General features: G+C 47.4%; 1 protein-coding gene across 1 annotated transcript in view; it reads left to right on the plus strand.

The window, feature by feature from the left end:
• The first annotated feature begins 3,908 nt into the window (after positions 1 to 3,908).
• The window catches only part of LOC142560529 (uncharacterized), a 30,269-nt gene continuing 9,429 nt past the window's right edge, over positions 3,909 to 24,748 (plus strand). Inside the window, exons 1-6 of the mRNA XM_075672700.1 lie at positions 3,909 to 4,037; positions 10,352 to 12,278; positions 15,801 to 16,032; positions 17,069 to 17,231; positions 18,813 to 18,916; positions 19,846 to 19,990. Of these exons, the coding sequence (XP_075528815.1) occupies positions 10,526 to 12,278; positions 15,801 to 16,032; positions 17,069 to 17,231; positions 18,813 to 18,916; positions 19,846 to 19,990 (2,397 nt within the window). The 5' untranslated portion in view covers positions 3,909 to 4,037; positions 10,352 to 10,525. The remainder of the gene's footprint in view (positions 4,038 to 10,351; positions 12,279 to 15,800; positions 16,033 to 17,068; positions 17,232 to 18,812; positions 18,917 to 19,845; positions 19,991 to 24,748) is intronic.

Raw genomic sequence — 24,748 nt, forward strand, 5'->3', positions numbered from 1 at the left:
CTAACCGCTGTCATTTTTTTCTTCTTTTTACTGGCTGCTTTTTACCACGCGAAAGAGTACTTGTCGGCGTTGCGGTGTCTTAAAGGTGCAAGGCCGATGAAACCAGGGCTCAAATCGCCACAGCTTTGTCCAAAATAGCGCTTAAGGCTTGTCAGTTCACTTATTAGGCGGCTCGGTACTCGTGAAGTGACACGAGATGGCGGGTGCGCGCTTTTACAATTATAAAACTCATACTATGTTCCGTGACAGTGGCACTCTTGAAATGCTTCACCGCAATACAGTAGGTATACTTCACCGCGAAGCACATTTGTGCTGCGGCAAAGGTGACATTAAAAAAAAATTGTGCAGCGTTTTTTAGACCCTTGCGAACTCTACATCTGATAAAAGAACCCGTTTTGATTTCTTCCATCAGTGGAAGTTTTCAAACTTCCAAATGCAATCGATGCGCTGGGTCCCCTGGCGCGGGCGCTTCAAGTGTGCGATGCCACTACGATATGGCAACTCAAACGCTACCGCCAAAACCTTAAGTCAGCGCAAGGCTCTTTTTTTTATATCCTTCATTAGAAAGAAGCAATGGTTTTCTTTTTGCAAGGAGTCTTAGCAGTAATTAGTGTGTTCGTAGCCTACCAGTTTTTTTTAATGAACCGGAACTTCCGCTATTGCGCTTTTTAGGAGACGGAGTGAAGCGCCGCTACCGCCACGGTAACAACAGCTGCCTGCGCTCAGGCCTTCTCGCGGTATACCTTATCCTATCACTGATCACGCGATCTTAAAGGTGTCTCTTGCCACAAGCAACGTGAGAACGGACATTTTGGCGAGTTTATAGGGGTACATAGCCGAAAAAAGAGCGCAACTTTTTACACGGACGAAGGCAGAGTAGATACGCACCATCGCTATTGTGTGTCTACTCTGCCTCCGTTCGTGGGCGAAGTTACGCTGGTTTTTCCACTACGCGTAAGCAACACTGCAAGTACTCAAAACTCATTTATTCTTCATACTACGCAAACTTTATTCCGTACAGGGTCACCGGTTTGATCTCCGGCCGCGGCGGCCGCATTTCGATAAGGGCGGAATGCAGAAACGCTCCTGTGGCATGTAGCGTGGTTGGACGTCAAAGAATTTGGGGTGGTCAAAATAATGCGGAGTCCACCACTACGGCTTGCCACTTAAAGTCGTAGTTTTGGCATGCAGAAACCTAATAACTGGTTTTAAAGTCTCTATTTCATTCACGCTTACAGAGGAGAACACGTAAGTACTGCCACTGACGAGACCGCTTGGTGCGAGCATATGTAGCAAGGGTGCAGAGCGCCCAATTCCGCTCAGTAGAGTTAAAAATGCGAAATTTAGCGCGTATCACACTGTCTTTTGCAATAGCACTTTCTTGTCGTTGAGCAGGATCAGTCGCAAATTTATTGCTAATTGTTGAACGTTTCGTTATTATTTGAAAAGGGGCCGCGGCATGCTTGTTCTCTTCATGAACGAGCTCCTTTTTTTTTCTGTTTTTGAAAAATAAGAACTGGAGATCCACCAGTTGCCTTCACTCAAGAAGTTCACGTATGCGTGACTCCTACGGCAGAAAGGATGTTCCACATCCGCCGCCAATGTTTGTGAGTGGTGGCGCTGGCTAACACTCTCAGGGTTCGTTCCAGTAGGTAAGCATAAATACACTTCAAAGTGGATGGGAAAATGGCGCCGCGGTAGCTCAATTGGCAAGAGCATGGCACTCGCAATGCGAAGATACTGGTTCGTGTCCCACCTGCGGCCAGTTGTCATTTCCTCCACTTTCACTTCCATTTACTAATACTTTCTTTTGTTCAATTAAGAACTGCACATAATTTCCATTGTTTGTTGGTTTATTATGACTGATATGACTTATCATATGACTTATGATATGACACAGAAAGAGAGAGAGAGAGAGGTTGCCCGATTCTAACCCTTGAGCTAAATTAATCGCTGAGGTGGCCGCTACTTCTACAAGAAATCAAATTTCTCGATTGAATAATTAACGTAATTACGCTAGTTAACTTTCGAACTAATTAATTTACGGCACATATTTAAATTTACTAATTGCAGCTGGTCAGTTTGCAAGGCGTATCCTATTGGACCGAACTCTAGGGCAAACACCAGTTTCGAGATATTAATTTTCGAAGTGCCGGAAGAAATGCACTGGCGCTCCACTTACCTTTGCGCTTCAATGCATAAAACAGTGTTTTCTTTAAAAAAGTAAGTGGAGCAACAGTGAATTTTGCCACAAGTTTGACGGCTCATATCTCGAAGACAGTGCCATCCTCAAAATTCGTTCCACAGTCGATATGCCCTGGGAACTCACTAGCTACAATTAGTGGATTGGAACGTAAGCCGTAAATAAGTTATTGCCAAGTTATTTAGCCTAATCATGTTTACCAACTCAGGGGGGGGGGCGATTATTCTATAAGTGTCCACTTAGTGCAGATGCAAATTTAGTCTGCTGCTGAAGTTTTTATTGGCTGGGCTGGCGTACGCGTCAGAAGTATACAGGCGCTGCCAGCCAATCGGCTCTTAGCAGCAGACGAAATGGACTTGTCCACTAGGTAGACACTTATCGAATACGTCCCCCACACTAGAATTTTGATTTCTTGTATAGAATGGCAACCTCATCGAGTAACTTAGCCCACTGGTTAGAACTGTGCTATCACAGCCCGTTTTTTTTTATTAGTTCAGCTAAAAGTGCCCACACACGCACACTGCTTTAAACCACAGCCAGCTGCACCTCGCTCTTCGAAGAGGCAGGAAGTTTCGAGTGATCTCCTCACCAATACTTTGCAATGTGGTGAACGCGGTGTTTAAATCGTGCATCCGAAATTTCAAAGAGGCGCGACATAATGAGAACGCATTTCTGTCGCAGTTACAACTAAATCGCCACTGAATTTTTTTGTATTTCTCTGATTGTTCACTTGTTCAGGGATGATGTGTTCTACATCACGCTCCTCGTCACATGCTGCCTTCTCTTGATCGTGCTTCTGTTAATGAGCAGCCTCTACGTGGTCACCAATATACTCGGTAACGATCCATCATTGCCTACGGTGCGGAATCTTGTAAACTTGCTAGATTGCAGTAGTTTGCAGCACGTGCGACGATGATTTAAAGCGAAGATTTCTTCACGGTCACTCCATAACTATGAAGAGCGTGTCTTACTGATTAGCTCAAGACATGACAGCACATTGTCCCAGTTATCGTGCACCGAGTTAAAAAAAAGAAATATAACTAAGGACATGTTGTTTAAGTCTTGTTGAGAAAACGTCTGTAATCTTTTTGTCGCTGACATCCAATTTAATTAAAGTAATTGCCTATGCTTTCAATTGTTTCTCGAATTGTCAAGATGTCAATGACGCCGTTGTAGAGAGTTGTAAGACACTGTCAAACTGAGGCGTTTAAATCAAGGTACACATCGCGTTTACATTTTTACATCGCGAAACTTGCATAGACGCGGTGGCTCCAGATTTCGGTCTAGGTATACCGGTAGTGTCCAAATCATAACTTGTCGAGACAGCTTCCTCAGAGTTGAAGCCGATCTCGTAGGCTATGGTTCCGCATACTACTGATGCCGGAAGCGAGATCACTATCTGGGAAAATGTCGTGACTGCCATATTCTGTACATCAGCTGATCACCTATTGTAAAAAAAAAGAAAAAAAAAGAAAACCTATTTGGCAGTCTCTTCTTTAGCCAAATGACGTCGCTGTGCCCAACTCTGTTTCGAGAGGGTTTCAAACGAGCTGCGTGAGAATGCTCGTTTTTGAACACGGCGGCTGAACATTCCTGATTTCCTTTTTAGCGCGCTTTCGAGTAGAGGAGTAATTACGAATACGGCGAGACTGAATGACGCACGTTATAGTCCAGCGTCCTATAGCGCTGTACGTTTTTACGCGCTGTGAATGACTTATACGTCCTACCCTGGCACGCGCTTGCAGATGAGGGGGACGACAACGGCGACGATGTGGTCTACAATACAATAGAGTTTTCAACAGACGGCCCAGTTGCTCCAAAGACCACCGCACTGGTGAGCTTATATCGCTCGTAACAGGCGTTAGTGACCATGCCATCGGAAATCTCGGAGTGCAAAATATGCAGTTTTATAGTGCGTCTCGCGAACTCTGCGTGCGCAAGATGGAGTGTGAGATGTAACATATATAAGAATATTTGGGGTTTTACGTGCCAAAACCACTTTCTGATTATGAGGCACGCCGTAGTGGAGGACTTCGGAAATTTTGACCACCTGGGGTTCTTTAACGTGCACCTAAATCTAAGCACACGGGTGTTTTCGCATTTCGCCCCCATCGAAATGCGGCCGCCGTGGCCGGGATTCGATCCCGCGACCTGTGAGATGTAACAGTACGCAAGTGCACATTGTATGCAGATGCTAATCCGTGTGTGTTAGCGGCGGTGTAAGGTGCAACTACGCATAACTGCACTATTTTCAGATGCAGTTCCGTGCGTGCGTGTGATGTAACTTCAGGCCGTGGTAGTTTGAAAATGCATATCTGCGTGTGTGTGAGATCTAATGTGACATAGAACTGCAAGCAGCTGCAGAATGCGTGCATATGCTGATCCGTGTGTGTGTGTGTGTGTGTGTATGTGTGTGTGTGTGTGTGTGTGTGTGTGTGTGTGTGTGTGTGTGTGTGTGTGTGTGTGTGTGTGTGATGCAACGGTACGCAAGCACAAAGTGTGTGCACATGCAGATCCGCATGTGTGGGAGTCAATTGTAGGCAACTGCAATGTGTGCAGATTAAGATCTGCGTGTGCGGGATGCAACTGCTGGAAAATGCAGTATGTAAAGATTCAGATCCGTGTGTGTGAGATCCAACGAAGTGCACAGTGCTTGCAGATGCAGATTCATAGGCGTAACATGTGACTGCAGGAAACTCGCAGTGTGTACAGACTCAGATTCGCGTGTGTGAGATGCGACTGCACACAACTGCAGTGTGTGCATATTGAGACTAGTGTGTGTGAGATTCAATGGTATGCAATTTTACTGTGCAGTTGGCCTGCGTCACCTGCTCGTGCTTACCGGCGTTCAACGGATGAGCACGAGCAGATGACGCAGGCCAACTGCACAAATAGGCAAAAGCAGTTCGAGGATGCCATCGGTGCCGCATTCCCATGCCCACTCAATGGATTGAATGCCGCTTGTCCTCTTGCACGCATTTCGTGTCAGTTAGCGGCTATAACTCTAACAGCTCCTGTAACATCCGACGTCCCTCAAGGATCAGTTCTGTGCCCTTTACCCGTCCTCATATACATGACCTATACCCAATAAGGTTTTCTCCACCGTAATGTTGCTTGCTGATGATCGCGTAATTTTCCGCGAAAGATTAACAACCACTGATAGTGCCATCCTTCAGGCAGAACTAAACAGGGTTTCTGCATGGTGCAATACTTGGCTGATGAAGCGGAATGTAACCAAATGCAAAGTAATGAGAATTTCCCGGAATTCTAGTAATTTTCCACCTTGTAGTTATCCTCTTAACAACGCTCCGCGGTTGTCTCAAGTTTCCTCGTACAAATACCTAGGCATCCACATTACCGAGAACCTTTCATTGCAAGTACACATAAACCACTATATCAATAGCGCAAATCGATCACTTGGCTACTTAAGGCATAATTTCTCGATTGCCCCTAGCAGTCTAAAACTCCTACTTTATAAAACATTAGTGCGTCCTAAATTGGTATATGCGTCTTCTATTTGGGATCCCCATGTTAATTCCCTCGTCCGTTCTATCGAAGTAATCCAAAATCGCTCTGTACGCTTTATTGTATCGAACTATTCACGAACAGCTAGTGTTGCCCTAATGAAATCATGTCAGTTTGCTTGACCTGTCACATCGCCGGAAAATTTCCCGTCTCTGTCATTTCCACGAAATTTGTCAATGCAACCCTGTCCTACGAGAATCACTTTTTTTCACAACCCGTGTATATTTCCCAACGCATGGCCCACCGTTACGAAGATGGTGTACCTCATCCGCAACAATTTCAACTTAAACTCATTTGTTCCCGCCACAGGCTCCGACTGGAACCACATTCCCGCCGCCGTTGCTCAGTCACATATTTGTTACAAATGCCTTCAAAACTGCCTTCACCGGAATCATTGTACAATTGTATTATCCTGTTATATATTTTTGTCTGTTTTACCTACTCCTCTCTGTAATGTCTCGACCTTGAGAATAAATAAACTAATTAAATAAATAATTAAACAAACTGCACAGTGTTTCCAGATGCAGATACAAATGCAGCCAACTGCAGTGTGCGCATATTGATCCGTGTCTGTGAGACGCAACTTCAGGCAACTACAGTGCGTACAGATTGAGATCTGTGTGTGAGATACAATTGTACGCAACTACACAGTGTTTGCAGATGCAACTGCAGATCCGTGTGTGTGAGATGCAACGGTGCGGAGCTTCACAGTGTTTGCATTGCAGATCCGTATGGGTGAGATGCAACTATGGTATGTGCGGATGCAGATCCCTGCGTGTGAGATGAAGCGGTACGCAGTTGCCCATTGTGCGAATAGAGATTTGTATGTGTTGTATGTATGTATGTATGTATGTATGTATGTATGTATGTATGTATGTATGTATGTATGTATGTATGTATGTATGTATGTATGTATGTATGTATGTATGTATGTATGTATGTATGTATGTATGTATGTATGTATGTATTTGCTGTTTTAAGGGGATATGCAACTGCAGTGTGTACACATTGAGTTCCGTGTGTGAGATGCGACTGCAGGGAACTGCAATGTGTGCAGATACAGAACCGCGTGTGCGAGATGCAACGGTAGGCGGCTGCACAGTGAGGGCCGATAGAGACCCGTAAGTGTGAGATGCAAGTACAGTATGTAAATGTGCAAAATAGTGTGTGTGAGGTGAAACTACAGGCAGCTGCAGTGTGTGGAAATTCAGATACGTGTGCAGATACGTAGATTTGTTCTGGAGAAGTATGATCGATTTGAAAGCACCAGAGACATGAAGAGATACCTTAAATGACAATTTTCACAGGGTCGAGGGCGTAATCTAAGGCTGAAGCTATTTTACTCAAGTTATAACAAAGAAACGAAAATTATAATGCTTCAGATTTTGTTCAGCCAGCGCACTGTCAGTCCTCCCGTTTGGACCACGAACATTAAGTTCGGCCATACGACACCAGGACCGATCTTTTTAGGCACTCGTTTTTCCCAAGAGCGATATTATTGCATGGAATTTGTTATCAGCAGATTTGATTGGCGGTGAACAGACGACGGCGCACTGCTCTGGCGCCATCTCGTAGTGGTCGTTGCCGCAGACACTACGCTTGCGCGGCACTGAGCTTTTCTGCTAGCGCTTTCGCCATACCCACCTTCCCTAAATCCCCTTAAACTTCGTAAAGTAGCGACACTCTCCTCCTCCGCCTTCACTCCTCGTTTCTCCTCTCTTTCACGCTCCCCCCTCGACCGTGGCGCCGCCTACACTGCTCGAGCGTAGCAACGGCGCCAACATGCGCTCCTCGCCACTCCGTAGACGCTTCTCGAGCAAAAATGGAGCCGATGCACGACGCGAGGGGCCACGTGACGCTATTAGGCCAATAGCGACGTGGCGTCCGCCTCGGCGAGAGCGCGCAAGGAGGAGGCGGCATTCTTCAAAGCGTGCCGCGACTTTACGAAGTTTAAGGGGTTTTAACCTTCCCCGCTTTCCACCTATTGCTACCGCTGCACCCTCCTTCCCCGCTTTGCTCCACGCGCTCTCTTCGCTCTTTCCGCTTTTTTCAGCCCCCCGCAGCGCTCCGTGTTCGCTCTTTCATTCGCTGCGCTTGTTCGCTTGTTTACGCCGGGAACGTCGACGCTAAACGCAGGAACGGGCGTCTAAGAGCTGCGCTCTAAAAGAACGAGGTAGTCGTCAACAAATCTAAAAACATTTTTTTTAACTTAGAGCTGTCGAGTCGTTCGGCCACAGCCCTTTCATATTTTGCGAAAAAAATGCCACTTAGTATGAGGGCAATGGAAGAGCCAATGGAAATACCATCTCTTTGAATGAAATATTTGCGTTCCCATACAATGTAGGTTATCTTGAGATGATAAAAGTTCTGAAAAGCTCTTCACAGGCACACCAGACACACTTTCAAAGCACGCACACCCGTACAAGTCAATGCACTTTTCGACCGCGATTAACAGTTGGCCATGATGAATATAGAAGTACAGGTTTTTTTACATCAATCGAAAAGCCATGAACACTTTTTTCAGCCCAGTGTACAATAAAATTCAGCACTTCCTCTGAACTTCTAACGATAAAAGGGTCGCCAATTGTCAGCTGTTTAAGATGGCCTTGTAGGAACACTGCAGTGGACTTCTGCCACGTTTCCCGCTCAGAAACAATCACTCGGAAAGGCACGACCAGTTTAGGTGTCTTTGCACTAAAAAGCACACTCAGAACATCTTGTTTGCGGTTGGTGATACCGCTTAAAACGCTGGAAAGGTTTAACTTTTTTCAGAGCTTCTTTTTTTGCTTCCAACTTTAGAAATACGGACAGTAATTATCTTGGGAGATGAAGACAGAGCTTACACCTTCACGAGATTTTGTCCCAAACAGATCCAAGGAAAAGATGGCGGTCCCGCCTTCCTTGTCGGCAGGTAGCAGTGCCAGGAAATGCTCTTGAGGAGGTTTGAACCCACTTTACTGGGCATCCGGGAGCTTGCTGGCTTGCTGCGGGAAATGGCGCCAACATTATCATCATCAGCAGCAGTAGTAGCAGCAGCAGCAGCCTGGTTAAGCCTTCTGCAGGGCAAAGACCTCTCCCACACTTCTCCAACTACCCCGGTCATGTACAAATTGCAACCATGTCGTCCCTGCAAACTTCTTAATCTCATCCGCCAACCTAACTTTCTGCCGGCCCCTGCTACGCTTCCCTTCCCTTGGAATCCAGTCCGTAACCCTTTATGACCATCGGTGATCTTCCCTCCTCATTACATGTCCTGCCCATGCCCATTTGTTTTTCTTTATTTCGACTAAGATGTCATTAACTCACGTTTTTTCCCTCGCCCATTCTGCTCTTTTCTTATCCCTTAAGGTTACACCCATCATTCTTCTTTCCATAGCTCGTTGCGTCGTCCTCAATTTAAGTAGAAACGTTTTTTTAAGCCTCCAGGTTTCTGCCCCGTACGTGAGTACAGGTGTCAAATGGCGTCAACTCCTTCAGAAATGTATGGCTGCTTCCCCTCTTCATGGACGTGGCTTGACACTTGTCGCACCAGTACGAGAAGCTGGGGGGGGGGGAGTCGCATTTCCTTGGTTCCACTGTAAACTTGGGGCCGAGACTGAGGGCACAGGTGATATCAGTAGGCACGGGGATGTCTTCAGGCGCGTGCACTGAAAGCTTCATTATTGCAGGTTTTTCTCTTCATGACGCCAGATCGTGGCACTGGTAATTATTGAGCCGAAAAAAAATTCCGTCGCTTGGTCGGCGATGCGCTGGAAATCATTTGTGTGTGCAAACTTCAGTTGCCGAAGCCTTGCTCAAAAAACTTCGGTATGCGACCACTCGATTCGTTGTAAAAAAAAACGTGTTATTTTCCCCCGTGTTTTGTCGATCAGATTCATGTGCTATTAAGTTTACCCTTCGTTAGAAAAAAGAGCATCGATTGCGAAAGCAAATTAATAGACAGGGATACGAAGTGAGGATAGATTTATCGTCCGTATGAACTTCTAAACATTCGCTTACTAGCTAAAATAGCTAGCATGGTGTCACGCGCGCACAGGGAAACAAACAAATATCGCTCGGACACTCGCTGTCAAAACGCTGGCGTGAAGAAGAGTGGCAGAAGCAGCGAGCGACTAGACCTACGTGCTTCCTCACGCTTCAATGCGAACTAAGTGGTTCGAGAACACAGTGCACACGAAGCTATCAGCCCTCGGCCTTCCTAGACTCTGTACCCGTAATAGATCGCTGTCGAGATAGGACCCGCACGGCCTCGCTCAGCCGCGTCATACGCAGCCGCCGCCGGAGTAAACCCCTTTCCTGTACCTTGCGTGCAATGGGAAGACGACACCCTTGCTGCCCGCCTTTCTCCTCAACGCGCGCGAAATCGAGCCACCATCCTCGGCTCACCTTCTCACGCTTCCACTCGCACCCACAGCATACGCTGAGGGGTCACGATGTTGTCGTACTTGGAAATCATACGGAACATGACGGCGACGGCGAAACTGTGACTGGGGTGTCCATATAATTGCTGTCGCTATAACATTCCCAAACGAAAAAGGCTAAACAATTTTTTTAATTTATCATTCGTCCATGTTGTCCAATAATACAGAAATCCTAAAAAAATGTTTTCTTTCTGCAATGCAGACCACTGCTAGGCGGAGCGCGGCTACAACTCCGCCTCGTGCCAATACGCCACCGACGGCTCGTACGATACCAAAGTCTATCATTAGCGCGGTCGATTCGTGGACAACGCCCATTGTGACGCAATCGGCCCCACAGGCAACGAATGCCCATCAGAAGACCCATATTTATAATGGGATGACCACAGCACCAAATCGGGCGACTACGACAACAAAAGCTACAGCGACGCTGCAGCCTCCGCCTCTGCCGCCAGGACATCCACCCATGATGACGAAAGCTCCGCCGCACCAACCGCCACCCAAGGTGACAAAAGCTCCGCCGCCCCGACCGCCACCCAAGTTGACGAAGCCCCTTCCGCCAGGGTCTCGACCCAAGGTGACGAAAGCTCCGCCGCCAGGACCGCCACCCAAGATGACGAAAGCTCCGCCGCCAGGACCGCCACCCAAGATGACGAAAGCTCCGCTGCCAGGACCGCCACCCAAGGTGACGAAGTCTCTGCCGCCAGGATATCCACCCAAGGTTACGAAAGCTTCGCCGCACCAACCGCCACCCAAGGTGACGAAAGCTCCGCCGCCAGGACCGCCACCCAAGGCGACTAAGCCTCTGCCGCCAGGATATCCACCCAAGGTGACGAAAGCTCCGCCGCACCAACCGCCACCCAAGGTGACGAAAGCTCCGCCGTCAGGACCGCCACCCAAGGTGACGAAGCCTCTGCCGCCAGGATATCCACCCAAGGTGACGAAAGCTCCGCCGCACCAACCGCCACCCAAGGTGACGAAAGCTCCGCCGTCAGGACCGCCACCCAAGGTGACGAAGCCTCTGCCGCCAGGATATCGACCCAAGGTGACGAAAGCTCCGCCGCACCAACCGCCACCCAAGGTGACGAAAGCTCCGCCGCCAGGACCGCCACCCAAGGTGACGAAGCCTCTGCCGCCAGGATATCCACCCAAGGTGACGAAAGCTCCGCCGCCAGGACCGCCACCCAAGGTGACGGAAGCTCCGCCGCCAGGACCGCCACCCAACGTGACGAAGCCTCTGCCGCCAGGATATCCACCCAAGGTGACGAAAGCTCCGCCGCCAGGACCGCCACCCAAGGTGACGGAAGCTCCGTCGCTCCAACCTTCACCCAAGGTGACGAAGCCTCTGCCGCCAGGATATCCACCCAAGGTGACGAAAGCTCCGCCGCACCAACCGCCACCCAAGGTGACGAAAGCTCCGCCGCCAGCATCTCCACCCAAGATGACGAAGCCTCTGCCGCCACCACTGCCACCCAAGACGACGAAGCCTGTGCCGCCACGACCGTCAATCAAGACGACCAAGCCTCGGCCGCCACAACCGCCACCACTGCCACCCAAGACGATGAAGCCTGTGCCGCCACGACCGTCACCCATGACGACCAAGCCTCTGCCTCCACAACCGCCACCAGGGGTGACGAAACCTATGCCACCACCACCACTGCCACCGAAGACGACGAAGCCTGTGCCGCCACGACCGTTACCCAAGACGACCAAGCCTCGGCCGTCACAACCGCCACCAAAGGTGACGAAGCCTCTACCGCCACCTCCGTCACCAAAGACGACCAAGCCTCCACCGCCACCACCGCCACGCAAGATTACGAAGCCGGTGCCGCCACCGTCACCCAAGACGACCAAGCCTCCGCCGGCACCACCGCCACCCAAGATTACGAAGCCTCTGCCACCACCTCCGTCACCCAAGACGACCAAGCCTCCACCGCCACCACCGCCACCCAAGATTACGAAGCCTGTGCCGCTACCTCCGCCACCCAAGACGACCAAGCTTCCGCCAGTGACAACGCCACCCAAGACGATGACGCCTCCGAAGACGACAAGGCCACAACCGAGGACGACAACGCCATCGCCGGCGTCACCAACGCCGACGACGACGCCTGGCGCAATGACCACGTCGGAACGTAAGTCTGAAAAACTGACTATTCCAACAACATACCGTAACAATTTGCTTTTCCCATTAGACAATGCTCTCTCACACTTAAATTGAAAATTTCCATCACAAAAATTTTATCTATGCAAAGGCAAGGTCCCTTGTGAGATATAAGGACTCCGTCCCTTATATCTCATATATGCGAAGAAGCTGAAGCCCTTGATACTTTGTCGTAAACCTGCCGTCGATTTGCAAGCCACACAAGAAAGTATTTCGAAATTTAATTCCAACAATTTGGTATTCTTTTTTAAAAATATTACTCTTCTTCGGGGCCTCTGCATTGGGATTTCACCACAGAAACGTACGAATGGTGACCTGCTAATTCCGCCGTGACACAAGGACAATATCTGGCTATCGACACGTTTTCCTGTTAAGGAGAAAAAAACCTCTCTGTAGTTTATTAGTCTACTTCATTATTTTGGTAAAGCTTCCAATTTATCTTGCGTTTTACTTTCTTCTTTGTTCAATTTCCTCTCCTTCGTTTAGCTGCAGGATTCTTGAAAAATATTCCATAGTGTGTACGCGCGATAATGTAAGGCCATCTCAGAAATACCACACAAATAAACTGCATGAAATACACTTTGGTAGCTATCACTGTCAAAATGCCGCGCCAGAAATTTTGATGTGCACCAGGTGGTGAGAATTGACATACAGTTTTCAAGTGGCGTAGGTGTCGCTCACTGTTTGTATTTTGAGCTTGCTGTCATGTGCAACGATTTTGATGCGAAAGCGTCGAACGGCCCCCTGAGCGAAAAAATCGGCGTCTGTCGTCTGGACAAGCTAAACGGCACCTAAATTCCCATTGGCTGGGACGCCAGGCCACGAGTGCGCCTCGACGGAGCGGAGAGGGCGAAAAGGAACGCTTGCCGTGTGTTAGCGCGCCAGGTGTTGCGTGAGGGGAGAGGACATCGCCACGACGCCACGTCACACTCGCTTTCGCTCTCGGAACTCTGTGTTATCCGCGCGTTTCTCGTCCGCGTAAGCTCTCGCCTGCGTTCTAACCGCACCTCTGTAAAACCAAATCAAAACATGTCAAGCTACACTCTTAGGCAAAGTTACAGCCTTTGGGGTGTAGTTACATCCTGTGGGGTGTCTGCCACACAACAATAATTGTCATCTGCCTTGCTTGCGTTTTCTCTCTCGAAAACGCCGCTCCCGCTACTTTCCTGTCGGGAATGCCATGTCATGCTGATAACGCGCATGCCGTTCGTTACTGGGAAGTACTGAGCTCGCCGCGTTAAAGAAAAGAAATGCGGACAAGACAGATGACGATTATTGTTGTGTGGCAAAAGGGTGTAATTTTGCTTAGGAGTGCAGCCCGCGAGGAGTTCGTAACTCGTAGGACCGCTCAGCCACTTTCAGTTGAACACTAACGCTTTCGCATTCACAACTCATAAGACGTGCTTAGGTGGCCTCGAACTTTTTTGATTAGGAGTAAGAATGTTAGCCATGGGGACAAACCAGCACCCTTAAATGTGTGGAAATTATTACTGTGCAATAAAGAAAGGACGTATAGGGAGGAAGAGGCCGAATAACACTTACTAGCAACAACAGGATTTTACATCTACTACCGGGCCTCTTTCGAGGGCTTAATGCTGCTGAGCCGGGACACTGCTGGTTTGCTGTGCCACGCGCAGTGAGCCGTCTAGAGTGTACGAGCCAAAGGTACTCCTGACAACTCATTTTGTTCGAGTAACTTCAGATACTATTTTTGACTCCGTTAGGGAGAGTTACTGGAGCTTTAGCTTGTCTGTGAACTCCTTAGAGTTTGAGGATTAGGGGACCAACGGAGCCGTGCACTGTAACTACAATGCGTTTTAAACATTCGTGCGCTTGTGTGAGTGTTCTCGTCATAGGACAATCATAAAACTATAGCAAAACGACCATACGTTAACAGTTATGGGACTAGCTAAAATTCTCTATTCTATTCCCGACGGTGTGGGTTCATCCTTTCTATGGAGTGCATTCATTACGCGTGTGTGTGCCGACGCAGATCTAACGTTCTCTGTCGAGAACTGGGGGAATTTTTAATAAACAGCGCAAATTTAGAAACAAGGATATGGCTAGGGTACGGCTCTCTTTCTGTACGCTTCGTTTCTTTCTCACCTAATCTTTTGTGTGCCAAACATCGTCAGTCTGCACAAACTAGCTCAACATCGTACTTTGATAGAACAAGAAGTAACGCCGGCAGTGTTGTTGCCAGCAGTGCCAGCTGGCAACAGAACTGTGAGCGTTACTTTTTGGGTTATTTCGAGCGTTACTTCTTGCAATGTGTGTGTGTGTGTGTGTGTGTGTGTGTGTGTGTGTTTGTTTGTTTGTTTGTGTGTGTGTGTGTGTGCGCGTGCGTGCGTGCGTGCGTGCGTGCGTGCGTGTTCACAACGCATTTATAAAACAAAGAAATGTGCTCGCGCATTACTAAGCCGGCGCTGCCGCACTCCTAACAGGTCATTACAGAGGTTCTTCAGAGTCCGCAGAAGCTCCTGAAAACATGCTTTGGCGTAATATCTTGTTATTGTACTCTAAAGCACGCGGTCGTGAAAAGCTTCCACCTCCCGATTTGGGGTTGTTTCAGCCTGACTTAGTTTGAGTTTATCAGTTCGGGTTTACTGAAGAATAATTCGGACATAGGTCGTGCGTACGTCCATTCATAAGTTCTGGACATAGTCGGTGATGGTGACTTTGTTTCAGCTGATGTGTCCGAGGATTGCAGGTAATCAGATGCATCTATTTAACACACGAGAAATGCGTACATATGAAAATTTTAAGTACATTAAACGGTGAACACATCTAAGCATCTTCTTAAATAAGATGCGTAAAGTATACATGTTGGAGCATTACTAAATAATACAAATAGCATGCAGCAATGTAACAGGTTAATATAGACTAGCGCTAAACGGGGAAGTCGTTCGACATAAGAGAGTTCAAGACGCACCATCACCGTTCGCACCTTCGCTGTTCATAACGACAAAGAATTGCCTAACCAACGTTCAACTCTCTCTCCTTTATGTGGGCATTATGTGGACAGCGCGTTTCCGCGCTGTTACGATATATGCCTCTGAAAACTAGTGCCACTAAAAGCCAGTGCTGCTGACGCTCTGAACGAGGGAAGTGGGCGCGCTAGGTCGCCCGCAGTCGTAGCACGCGCTTCGATTGAAACATGGCGTGTGTCTCTTCTTCAGGCACAACGATAACACGTACCAACACGGCATGGAGGCAACATAAATGTTTCGTGCCCGCAAACATTGCTAAATGAGTAGTCTATAAGGCCGACAACAACAATGCAACGAACCGGAAAACTCTTCATCCGCCTCCGTTCTGCTTTTCCACCAGTTTTGCGGTTCTGCGCATTTCTTCGAGGTATCGTGTGCAGTATCTAGGCCTAGCATACGCACTCCCAACTAGTGGCGCCGCTCTTGTTTGTCTTTCGTCTATACGCGCGTGTCGACACGCGCTCATCTTCCTGGTCATAACTTCCGTGGCATTCGTCCGACAGGTCCGGGCATACCTCGCTACACTACCGTGTGCACGGTGAGCTACCTGCACACCGGACTGCCCTTGCCCCTGGGCGGCGAGTGCGACATCATCTACTACGACTCGCTGCTCCTGCGCCCGGAGGACACGTTCATGGGCACGTTCGCCAACGCCTACCTGAAGCCCATCTTCGATGCCGCCAAGGAGAGCAACGTCAGCCACAACACCGAATTCGGGATGTCCGTGCACGCACCGTGAGCTGTGTTGATAGCTGCTTTTTGCCGTAACCGATAAACAGATTATACAGCGACGTTAGAGAGAATCGAGAGGTTTAGCTGCATTAGTAAATTGCGCTCGTCCCATAAAACCTGGTTGGTTGTCCGCTCGGTGCTGCGCAAGGGAACTGGCACAAAAGATTAACAAACATCGAGTCTCCCCGAGCAAAGCTAGCTGTCTGTTAGGATTATATTTATATTACGAGGGCGAATGAGAATGTCTTTGCCCATAGGATTATATTTATATTACGAGGGCGAATGAGAATGTCTTTGCCCATATATTTTATTAGCGAAAATAAGGTACGTACGGGTAATTACAAATGTGCGTACTATTCTGCGTACACCCGTGTGCAAAAGTATACGAACAAGGGCTTGCGAGATAAAACTCATTTTCTCCTCAAACTTTGGCATTACGAATTTTCTAATGTACTCGTCAGTTTCCGTTTATGCCTGTTAACTACAAGAAAATTCTGTTTTTTGCTGACCCTGTGGTGAACTATTTTTCCACATAGTCTCCACACCGGTTCAGATATTTGTCCCATCGCAGCACTGATATAGTTGGTTAGGACGCCTGTCGTTGGGCGGACAGGATATTCCGCATAGACGTTGGATAATGCGGCGGCACTATGGGTCATCACGTTTATGAGCCGCGAGCTGAGTGTAGCTATTGGAAAGCAGTTTGTCGATAGCCGCTGGTGGTGACAAGGTCAGTGAAGACGTAGCCTTGCAATCACGTGAATTACAACGCTAGGAGGTGCTCGTAGATTATCGTAGATGCGCTCGTATCAATCCGTCTGTCTCTTTTTTAAGAGTAAACACCAAATTGTTGACCTGATTCGTCCACGAGGAAATACTGCGATTGGCAGTTGGTTACGTTCCATTATAATGTTACTGGCTTGCCCGAGAAGTTATTAGCGAAACTGTATCACATGTGAAAAGGCGCTGAAAGTTTTTGGGACGTTGGTTAATGGGTTCCCTAATCAAATCTTTAATAGCTCTCTGCTGTGCTCCGCAGGGCGATTAACGACTTCTCCACCGAGGTCAGATCGGACGCCGGCAAGCAGCACTACATGGATCACTGGCAGCACAAGGTATACAACTGGGGCGTCCTCAACATCCACGAGATCATTCTGAAGAGCACCCCTGACATCCTCAAGACTTCGCTCATCGTCCTCAAGGTTAGCCGTGGGGAAAAAAATACAAAAGCTAATCTTTCTAGGCGAACCCTCTCAAACATTGTTCACCGCGGCGGCTTGTGCTGCTGCTGCTATTTTGTCGAATAACGCTCGCACAAGACAGCACTCGTATAGCGTAGTGGTTTGCTCCTAGCCCCACTTGTGCTAGCCTTACAACCGTCCCGAGTGACCGGCTGTGTCTCCTACGTATTTACACAACGAAACGACAAACAATGCCTAAATATCGTCAGTGCAACAAGTATACGTCTTTAAGGATATAATGCATTTAATAAAGCGAAGCTTTCTAAGTCTTCTTTCACCGAGTTTGGCGCATCTATAAGCCTTTATTAAAACTTCTTTCTGGGCGAGTTGGTGCATACTTGACATGAAAACTGTTTACAGCGCAAACACATGCAACCACAAAGTATAAGGGACAGGACACAAGCGCTGACTGTCAACTAACTTTTATTAACAGAAGACGGGTGCCTTATATAAGGGGAAAGGCAGAAGTGAAGGGGGAAGGGAGTGATACAATCGGGGAAAATGACGATGCGCATCGGTGAACGAACGTGCAAGCAGTCAACGCATTCAGACGCGAAGAAACAAGAAAACGGAAAAAGTAGACAAACACTAACAAAAGGCGAGGGATACTAAGATACAATGAAATCAGTAAGCAGCCGCTTCCAAAAAATGAAGCTCTGCCGCAAAAAGCGATACAGAAGGGGTGCTTACGCACTTGCTGCCATATTTGTGTATGTAGAACGCTTCCAAACTGACGCGCGCCGTCGCGTCGGCACTTTTGCCGAGAATCTTCGTCTCTCCCAAACGAGCCTCGCATCCTGTGCATCCAATTACATGCGCGACCAAATGTGCGTACTTGTCCTTTAAGTTGCTTAAATTTCGGGCATGTTCCCCCAAGCGTTCATTAATGCAGCGGCCGGTTTGGCTGACATAAGCCTTTCCACACTTCAAGGGAATGGCGTAGACCACTCCTGTGGCACACTTGATGAACGACTTCTCATGTTTTAGCTGGCAACATCTTTTTTTAGAGTTGCAGATGCGTGGGCATAACTGTGCCAGCTTGTTGGGTGCCGAAAAAACAACGGAAACACCATGCCTGTTGGCTACCTTCTTAAGACTGTGCGAAGTCTTGTGCAGGTACGGCACAACCAAAGGCCTGTCGGTCTTCCGACGGTCATCTTTTACTCGCGTTCCCAGTTTTAGCTTCTGAAAGAGGGTCTCAGCCACCGCAATCAAAAGCGAATGGGGGAACCCCGCCGCCACAAGTCGGCTGGCCTGATTCTCAAAACTTATCTGCATCAGGTGCGGGCACGACTTCTGAAGAGACGATTCCAAACAGTGCGACGCTATAGCACTGTTTAGCACTATAGCACTATAGCACTATAGCACGCTATAACACGAGTAAAAGATGACCGTCGGAAGACCGTCGGAAAGGAAGCTAGTTATCCGGCGTAACCCGAGCTTGCGGAATACGAGCCTATGGTTCCGTTGCGATTACCATGCGGTGCTGTTCTACGCGCCGCCATCTTTGACGATTTGAATTTATCACGTGGCTACTCGCAGGAGCTGAAGGACATTGCTACGGCGGCGGGCAAGAACGCCTCTATGGTTGTGGGCCTTTTCTGCAAGGTCACCGGAGGATGCGATAAAGTGTCCGAGTACCTCAAGTAAGACTCCGCAGTTCGACCAGTCAAATCGACGGGCTGTCCTGTCACCTGAGCGTAAAAGCAGATGGACAGACAGATAAGATAGGACAGGACATGAGAACACAACAAAACACAGCACGGACGGACAGACAGACGGACGGACGGAACGGCTGATGGACAGACTAACGGATGGACGTAGACACTATCACTTTAGCAATTATTTTTTTGCTGTATCAATTGAACCTTTCACTTGCGCAGCGATGAAATTTGAACATTTTAAATAATTTTCTGGGATTTTTAATGGGTGTTCTTACCGCATCATTTAAAGAGTCACAAATTATTCAGTGTAGTAAGATTTTGAGATGTCAATTGCTTGTAAAGTTAGTCATAAAAATATGTACAAAGAGGAGTGACATAAAAACACAAACGCTACCTAACTTTTCAAACCTCGAATTTTTACCGACTCGTTCAACTTCTACTTTCTTAGTTGCTGATGTTGACGGCACCGAGTCAATAAACGAAAAAAAATATATTAAGGCTGATTGGCAGTCTCTGTCTGTGATAGTAAAAATTTTACGGTGAATGATATATTTAAAGAGCTCACCTGGCATACCCTAAACACCTCTAAAGGCGGATGCTCTGAAGAGGTGTCTGTTGAAAACTAGTAAGGATAAATAATCGTTATGAAATATTAGAGGCCTCGCATTATACTCAAGGGGCCGAATAATACGACAGACGTCAAGGAATACTGAAAAAACGTATCCACTCCCTATATGACATCGGTCAGAGTAAGGTTACAGGCACTTAAATACGGGTACAAGCCGACACTTTATTGCCATAACGCTGCCTACACATGTGGTCATAACGCTGGCATCACATGATGCCATATCTCCCAATATTCTATGACGCGAGCCACGTAAAAGGGCATAACGTCAGGTTCTGTATTCCAGGACCATATACCTCCCGGATGCTATTGTGGTCTTGGGGCACATTTCTTTCCGGGACAACAACATCACGGATTGCACGATTTTGCCCCTTAGCTGCTTTAAGGACCCGTCTGTGCGATACAAGAACCTATCCTACATGCACTCCATGGTGAGTATATAGGTATACTGAAAAGGTGTTTTTGCAATTAGTATTATGATAAACACAAATGGCGATGCATCACGCAGTTTCTACGTAAGACATATTTCGGGGTTGTCTAACGCTGCAGTGCTTTATCGACCATTGCAAAAACGAAAACAAATGTGTTCGATTTGCTGATGTCACGTGCAAAGGCACCCGGTGGGACATGTCCTACGGTAACGACAGTAATTGCTATTGCACTTACTGTTTATTTGTACGTTCGAAAGGGAAAGTCCCGTCTGTAAGCGCAATGCCCTGTCAGTCGCCACGGCAACGATGAAGTAGTCGATTTTGGCATATTGATAGTTATGTCTGTCGCATGGCTGACATCTCCTAATAAAGACGACCACGTCTAGTCTGTGATGACAGAAAAACGCCCAGCTTACGAATGGAATTTTTATCGTAATTATGATGCCGTCTGTAGTCATACTAGGCGGTGTTCTCGGTGGGTCTCTCATAGACAATATTTTATTACATAGAATTGCTGTCTATGCAAACTCTCTCACCCTCCCGCAGGGCCGACGGGTGGGCAGGGCAGGGCAATGCAGGGCAGGGAGGAGCATGCAAGCAAGTGGGCAGGTGGGCTGGGAGGCAGGCCGCGAAACCATGTCTTTGCCGCCGCAAGATCGTTTTAAACGTAGTCGCAGTCATGCTGCTGCTGTCATACAGACGTGCGCTCGCGGCACACTACTCGATTCTACACAAACAGGATGGTACACATGGTAACGCTTTGCAGAGCCCTAAGCAGTGCCGGATAGCTGGCACTTGCAAAATGCGTCTCATGTGTGATCTGCGCAGTTTTTTTTTTGTGAATGCCATAGCATTTATTTGCGCATCCCTAACACATGCCGAGCGGGACATGAGTCGCGAGGTGGCTACCGCCCTCTGTCGGTGGGCATCTGCTTTGCACCGGGTAACTGAATAGGCACAACGGTAAAAAAAAAAAAATCACATCTTTCTGAAATGCATGAGAACCACCTTGAAATAGCACGTAAAGGGACGCCACAACAGAAAGGAAGACGAACACAGGCTGTTCGTCTGTTGTGTTTGTTGTGCCGTCCCTTTTCCCGCTATTTGAAGGCGATTCTCGTCGAAAAATACCAACTGGCACAACGTTCAACCCTTTTACGTATCTTTCTAAACTAAACGCAGTTATATATTGGAAATTGATTTATATTTGAAAAAGTCTCGTTTGGGGAACATCTAAAAAAATTGGAGTACTGCGATAATAACAATTCAGATTCATAAGTATAGTTCGATTCTTTCAATGAGGGCCTACGGAAACAGTGAAACTCCACATAAACCTGAGCGTTACTACCGCAGAGCTGGAACTTGCCGAAGGTCTTCCCGAATGGGTATTTTTTAAATACAAATGAATTTAATTGATAAGTGCGTTCGTCTCTTTTTTTAATGCGAATAATTCTTTTCCTTCACTCTGCGCATATTGCGGTAGGCGCGTAGGTAGGTCGGTATAGGTTCCTGTCTCGCCTCGCTTTACTAAAAAGGAAAATAGTGTGCGACCGATGGTGGAATAGAACATCTGCCGTGGAGCACAGTAGTCCGGCGCTCTAACCACTAGACCACAAGTGATTTTTTCTTTATTGCCTTGCTCGGAACATTACAACAAAAAAACTGATGTTATTGGTAAAAATAAAGGTGACAGCCACTCTGAGGCGAACGCAAACTATTAAAAAATTTTTCATATGAATCATCATATCATATACATGGATCCACTCGGGAGGTTCGGACTGTGCCCGGTATATCTTTCTTAAATATACGACACTCTCGATAAAGTTCTCGCGCACAGGACATACGTTGACATCTGCATAGCACACCTGCATACGTGTCTTCCATATACTGTGGAGGCCTAAGATCATGGTAAAGTTATATTTTACGGCCCCCGAATTTTCAACCACTAGAAATCTGATATCATATGGGCCTAAGCGTAACTCATAATACATGGTACGCTTGGCGATGTCCCAGAAAAATATTGGATCCCGACAGTCTATGAAGACGTGTTCTATTGTTTCCGGTTTCTTACAAAGTGAGCATTCATTGGACCAAGGTAGGAATAAATCCTTCTGTTCAAGCCAGGCTTTCACAGGAAGAGTACTACTACAGTTTAAAAATGACCTTGTCAATGACTGGACTAGCAATCTAGTAAATCTCTTCAGTACATATTGTCCTTGACCTCTACTGTATAATAAAGGATACATGGATACAGGAAACACGGTATTCATGAGGTCCTTGTAAAACTTCCCTTGAGTTACCGTGCTTAAGTATTCCATAGAAAACTGGGCATTCAGTATCCCACAGGTGAGGACTGCTTTCCGTAGGCATCCTTCAACAGGACCACTCAGTACGCCTCATGGCGGCACCACACATGCCGAGAGAAAACCATGTAAGCGTATCTACATCACAGTGAGGAGAAAGCTATCTGCTGATTTCTAAAGAAAACAAATCGCGACACAACCCACCGAAAAAAAAATTTGTGCGAGACCAAATCCTCCATTCTTAGCTGAAAGCAAGAGATTGCACAGACTGGTTCTCTTCCAGCAGCACGTCCAAATAAGCACAACAATGACCCGGTGAAATGTTTCGCGCATTGACTCGCGATATATGCGAAACGTTAATTAGGCACTACACTTCAGACAAAAGAAAAGTGTTACTACGTGTTGAAAATCCGGCAAACAGACAAATCGCGACCTTGCCACCTGTTAGCTTCTTCTTCGATCATATCCTTTGCTCGTTCCACAGTGCCTCTGTGCCTCAGTGACTGTCAAGGTGCACTGCAATTAAGGTACTGACTAGGCAGCTGATACCCCTTTCACTTCGCAAAAATATTCTGACTTATCATCCCAATTTCCGTGCCAGGCACCATTACTCTTCTGCCAGTTTATCTGAGATCCAGTTTGTTTACACTATTTTTCAATTACTGATACAAACTCTCGAATGCTGCCTGTGTCTTAGCTCAGAACACGCAAGGACCTTCACGTGGGCCGTTTGTAGTACGTAGCCAGCTATCACTGTTTAACATAGAGAAGCACAGTGGTTCAAGATGTACAGCAAAAAGCAGGGGCGACACTGTGCATTTTCGGCGCCTACTTGAACGCACGTTCAAGATGTCTGACACCTCATTGCCAACCAGTGTAGAACACAACAATCGTCATTCGTATGCCCGCGTTGTATGGCCGGCGTAGATATGCCTTCGCTGTCGTACGATCATCTTCGACGTGGTGCTCGTCGTGCTGCTGTCGTCACAAACACGTGACCCACACACACGACTACTGAATTTGCACAAACACATTGGTTGATCTGCAAAACGGTTCGCGGAACTCGAAACAATGCTGGATAGCCAGGTACCTGCAAAAGGCCTCGCATAACGTCGATTCATACTGTGCGTGTGTTCTGCACAATTCTTTAGAGATTCAATATTTTTTTTTAAAATTCCGGTGGCCATTTATTTACGCTGCGTCGAGCGCAGGCCCAGCAAGGAAAGACGCTGGGCGTCTCGGTTACCTCACGACCCGCACTTCTGGGCCTCGACATTCGTCAAATTGCGGCGTTTCACGAACCGAATCTGCGCAGTTAGCGATGAGGAGTGTTGTTGGGATGGACTCCGGGCTAACGTTGACCATCCGGGGGTTCTTCAGCGTCCACCAAACACGCAATACATGAGAGTTCTTGCATTGCGCGGAATGTGGCCGAAGCTAATGGAGAATCAAACCTGCGGCCTCTAGATCACTTTCCTTCATCAGGCTCTCTAGCCTCGAAGTTGCCTAGAAGTTGCGGAGGTGAAATGGCTCGTATGCAAGTATGAACACACTGAAATACATTGCGGGCCATTGTGATGCAAGTAGTCACATAGTAATGGCATGTCAAGATGTTCATCGAGACCCGTTTGCAGTATAAGTCCACCTTCCAGAAGTGTTGAAGTGCAAACCTGATTGGAGAGGAAAGATTTGTTTAGGCTATTGGTAGAAATAACAGCAGCGAGTAGATAGGCATATTTACTTTCAGAATAGAAAGTTAAGATAGGCAGTATGGTAGACTGCAGAAGTTCGGGCAAAACTCATCTGCAGTGTTTATTCGATAACCGAAACGCGGGATGTATGAAGCGTGCACTGAACCCGGAGTTCTCTCTCGCACTTCGCTCTGCACGGGCTGCGCCATCTGGCGGTGCTGCCGCGAAGTCCAAGCACACCCAGTGTCACGTGGACCATGACCTATGTTGGTTCCAAAGAGGTTCATTAGAGGAGAAGCACATACCCGGTGGCATATGCACATGTGAACGGCCCGCATATGTAGGTTCAACTACCTTGGGGGTCAGCCCGCATTTTTAGACTGCACACAATCTTCTGGATAGGCGCATATTTTTGGCTATATAGTTACAGATAGCCGGAAACAAATTTGATCTAACAATGTCAAGAATGTTGTTCGCAATGATAGGTGCAGTAACGCCGGTTGCGTTGCTAGACCACACCGTCAGCATTTGCCACCGACACCTTACAAACGACCTCAAATGTGGAGCCGGTTAAAGGTGACGGGAGAAACGAAACTTACGTATAAATAAATAAATTAGTCAAATAAAGAACTAAGTAAATAAATAAATAATCGCGCAGACAGGGTGTCCTATATTAGAGTTGGGTATACGTAAGACAACATTTATTTCATAATCATTGATGTTTGTGTTTCAAAGCGAAAATTCGGTATTCCGACGCACTCGTG

Source organism: Dermacentor variabilis, chromosome 10, assembly GCF_050947875.1.
Source record: "Dermacentor variabilis isolate Ectoservices chromosome 10, ASM5094787v1, whole genome shotgun sequence".
Lineage (NCBI taxonomy): Eukaryota > Metazoa > Arthropoda > Arachnida > Ixodida > Ixodidae > Dermacentor > Dermacentor variabilis.